The 4559-nt window shown below is 40.2% G+C and overlaps 1 protein-coding gene across 1 annotated transcript in view; it reads left to right on the forward strand.

Annotated features, from left to right (window-relative positions):
• Positions 1-4306, forward strand: part of snx33 (sorting nexin 33) — an 18332-nt gene extending 14026 nt beyond the window's left edge. The window contains exon 2 of the mRNA XM_071922320.2: positions 1177-4306. Coding sequence (XP_071778421.1) covers positions 1177-1430 — 254 coding nt within the window. The 3' untranslated portion in view covers positions 1431-4306. The remainder of the gene's footprint in view (positions 1-1176) is intronic.
• Positions 4307-4559: the final 253 nt, after the last annotated feature.

Consider the following 4559-nt stretch of genomic DNA (forward strand, 5'->3'; position numbering starts at 1 on the left):
CTCCACACATACACTCACACACACACACACACACTCACACAGATACACACACACACACACAACCATGAGTCCCATTCCTTTATGTCCCACAGACATGCTAGGCTATCTGGTGAAGCAGATTCTCCTCTCATGTGGAAACAGAGTACATGAATGTAGGTCAGCGCCACAGACTGTACTCCACACGCCTCTTCACTGGAACAGACTGCAAGTGCTGTTCATGCTTTCCCAGACTTCTGCCAGGAATTCCATGCAAAATCCAGGGCAGGGTGAACTCACAGATACTGTTAATGTAGGAGGCCTATACGCTGCTGCAGCTACTATCAATGCAGATCCTGACAATACTGTACAATTTCAGGACGAGGCATGTCAGCGCCCCAACTAGTTAGCTTGTGTACACACCGGCAGGACGGGGTTTCATTAAATCCCATCTGCTTCCTGGTTTCGAGTTAAGATTCTAGTCTCATGTGATCGAGACCGTCTCGCTAATCTGGTGGGAAATGCAGTCTGGCCGCATGCCATTGGGCTGCCATGTTCTACCACTTGGAAAGTGATGTAATGGCAGTCTGGGTGAATGTGGTTACAACTTGTTCTCCTCACACTGGAATTAAAAGCTCGGTTTGCATACGAACACAAAGGAATTGTGTGATGTGTTGCTCACCCTACCTATAAAGCGCAGAGCTGTACAGTAGTTAAATATGTCTTCACTGCAAAGCTCCATGCAGAACATATTGCCACAACATTGATGTAATTTTGATAGAAACAGAAATGTATCAACTTTTTTATACAGCACACATCAGAATCCAGAACCACCCAAACAGCAGCACAGTAAAAATTCCAGTCCTGCTTCTTCTTCACACTACATTTAACTTTAATTTGTAATTAAAGCTATTTAAATCCTTTACAGGGCTTTTATTTTTAGCCTTTTATCACAAGCACATTTTCCAACTTCTCAATGGCACTGTACATCAGCTGAACGTCACCAACAGGAGGATGGGATAAACTCTTATAATAAACTTTTATTTTGACATTGGTAGGAAATAGTGAGTGTTGAGCAGTCAAATGCTGCTTGGCTTCTATTAGACTCATGTGCATTAGCACAATTGACAGCAAAAAGACCTTGGCTTCTTTTTAGACTATCACTATTTGCTAACATAGATTTGCCTTGTTTCCCCTCAGGTGCCTTTGCCAAGGTGAAGGAGAGCCAGCGGATGAGTGACGAGGGGAAGATGGACCAGGACGAGGCCGACGGCATTAGGAAGCGCTGCCGGACGGTCGGGTTCGCCCTCCAGGCAGAAATGAGCCACTTCCATCAGCAGCGAGAGGTGGACTTCAAAGACATGATGCAGGCCTACCTCAGGGAGCAGATAGCCTTTTACCAGCGCGTTGTCCAGCAACTGGAGCGCACCCTGCGCATGTACGACACTCTGTAGGAGCCCAAAATGGCTGCCCGGTCCGAGATGCCAAAAAGCAGAAAAGAGAAAGGAAGGCGTATGTCTTTTACCAAGGCGTTTTGTTGCCCATTTCTGGGCTCAGTCTGAGTTTGAGAGTCAAAGACTTGCCGATAGAGGAAGTAATAGCTTCTGGAGAGACTTGTGAAGCCAGTCAGTGCTCTTTGTGGAGTAGTCTTTCACTTTGATGGATTCAAAGTCAAATCTCTTGTTTTTAAAAGACCTACTGTACACTTCATGTCTGAAATACACATCACTTTTGCTATGTCACAACATATTGTTTATTTTGCATAAACAGGACAATTTATTTAAGGTGTTTGTAACAAATTAAAATGAGAATATAGGTTTCAAATTAATAGAGGTTCTATAGTTCATCACTCTATAGTGTAACACATTAAAGCCATGAAACAGGTTGTATCCTGAAATAATCCCCTTCTTTCCAACATCATGCACTTTGCTCTCACCAGGGATTGATTCAAGTTACTTCCAATATCTAAATTCATAGAGAAAATTGAAATTGTGGTGTAACTGGCAGCATCCAATATACATTCCTAATAGCTTTTAATTAAGTTTATTTAGATTGCAGCGAATGAATTGAATTGTCTCAAATGAAAGTGAATAGATGGTATTTCTGGTCAAAACAACAGCACAATATAGTAAAGGGGAATTTGGCACAAAATCAGTCACAATCACCTCCACCGGTCCTGGTTGGACTCGACTTGCTCAGGTGTTCACTGCATTATTTTACTTCACACTTCATTTTAGTTTCAGAATGTAGCTCTTATTACAAGCCATGAATGCCTGTCTAAACTTTGCACCACACAGAAGAATTACTGATGCAATGTAATTCAAATACGTAATTTCATTTTTATGTGTTTTTTGTGCAGCAAGTGCCTTTAAGGGGCTGAGGCATTCCAGTGGGATTTTTTTAAATAGACCATTTGTCTGTAGCATGGCTTCTGTTGGAATGGGTTGTGTTTAGAGACAAGTTTGCACAGGTTTTTAAATACTAGTGGGCCATAATGTGTGTGCGGGTGTGTGTGTGTGCGAGAGAAATTAGTCAACTACTGTGCTGATCAATTCCCATTTCCGTGGTGGAAAACAAATCTATGACATTTACATGCAGCAACTGGATTATCTAGCCAATATGAAAAGTAGTCAGATCGCTGAAGTAGATTATCTGGTTCTTTGAGCCACAAAATCACTTTGGAGTTTCAGTTGGATTTGGGCCAATTAGATTATCAGGTCCGTTTGAGGTATTTGTATTGTATTTGTATGCAAATTCTTCCTATTACCAGATTATTAGGCTGCATGTAAATATAGTCAGGGTCATCTAGTTGCTTATTTTTTACATTTTACATATAGAAGGGTTTTGTTCCAAAACACTTATCAATTCTGAAAAAAAAAAAAATCTTATGTTGATCGATTGCGATTGACTTCAAAACTTCAAAAAACTACTTCTCATAGCTCTAAAACTACATTATATCATTAATAATGTTTCTATTTTGTAACCTTAAAATAACTAATAACTTAATAATAATCCATACTGAGTATTGCTTTCATCCCAGCAATAATTAGGTAGTAGGTGTCACTTTTTCCATCTCATTTGGGAATGAAATTCTTCATATTTTGTGCACTAATATGTCCGTGTTGAATGAGACAGTATGGGGTTTTGAGTGTTGCTCCGTGTTCCACTCTGCTCCGTCTGAGTGAGTGTTTATTACCAAATAATAGTTGTTCCAGTAACATTACTCATTCTGTTTAACAAGAGAAAAATTTCATGGCGACTTGTGGTTTGACGAGACTATCTTTAGCATTGTGTCAACCTCAGAGGTTTATATGGAGTCTGTTGCAATGAAAGCATTACCTCAAGAACTGTAGGGACTGTGTTTAGTGCGCTCACAACTCAAGCAACGGAAAGAATTCAATGATTCGGAAGCGATCACTTTGATCGAAGGGGGTTTGAACTCTCAGTGGTGAATTTGGGTATGTATGTATTCAATTGGAAAAGTAAAATTCATATTCATTTTGTCAAAGCTCTGCCCGGTGTTTGTAAATGATCCTGCTGCGTGAGAACAAAGGATTACTGGACCAGAAATAGTCCAGGTTTCTCAGTCAACCTTCAAGTGGTCTGACTATGCGTGAGTCAGATATGAGTGTTGTCTCTGTCCAATCCACATCCGCAGCTGCTTGGCCATTTAACTCTTTCTTCTCTCTAAATGGGGTATTTTTTTTGGTTGTTTGTTTCTTAACAAACTTTGACTTTTCATATGTCAGCGTTTTTTTATTTTTTTTTATTTCTGTCAGCATTTGCACTCACTGCAGTTACTCCAAGACCAAAGAAGTCTGACACTTTCTACTGGGCTTCCAATTTTACTCTATTTGGTTGTGGTGAAAGTTAGTTTGCTTTCTTGTTTTCTGAATTCAAACTGTTCTATTCTGAGGAAATTGTGAAAAAAGAAAAATACCATTCCACACAGAGACTAATGGACACCAAAGGCAAAAGCAGAAGACAGAAGACAGGGCAAAAGACAGACATGCAAGGTGTAAAAGAAAGAGTAAAAATCCAACCGATCGCCTCATTCGACAACGCTGTGGCGGCCCCAACCGCCACGCAGAGTTTCGTGAAGACACTCACTCTCATGTTCCAAAGCTGCAAGACAAGTTAAAGGCCAGGCATTTCACACAGATGACTTGTTTCTTAACATGGATGTGTGAAGCGGGGGGAGCTGCAGGAGATCTGTGCTTTAGTTCTATTCTCTGAGATAACAGGTGGTGATTTTCAGCATAAGTAATTTGTCTCTTAATTAAAGGGGAGGGGGACCTGAAAGTCTTAATAAAAGTGATGATGGTGATCATTCTCTGTCTTTCTCATCTTTGTAGATTAGCATGAAACAGTTTTTAATGTTTGTATGTCTCTCAGATGAGGAATGCTCTATTGTAGCGATCTTTTGCCCCATTTTAATCAGTACAGCTGTAAGAAACTACTTGGATTTGATCTTGCAGCATGTTGAGTTTGTTTCCATGCACACTAATATCCTGTTAATATTTGGGACAATTTATCTGTGTAAGGTCTGTTGCTATCGTAATATTCTGGCTGTTCTTTTTTAC

Source organism: Centroberyx gerrardi, chromosome 4, assembly GCF_048128805.1.
Source record: "Centroberyx gerrardi isolate f3 chromosome 4, fCenGer3.hap1.cur.20231027, whole genome shotgun sequence".
Taxonomy (NCBI): domain Eukaryota; kingdom Metazoa; phylum Chordata; class Actinopteri; order Beryciformes; family Berycidae; genus Centroberyx; species Centroberyx gerrardi.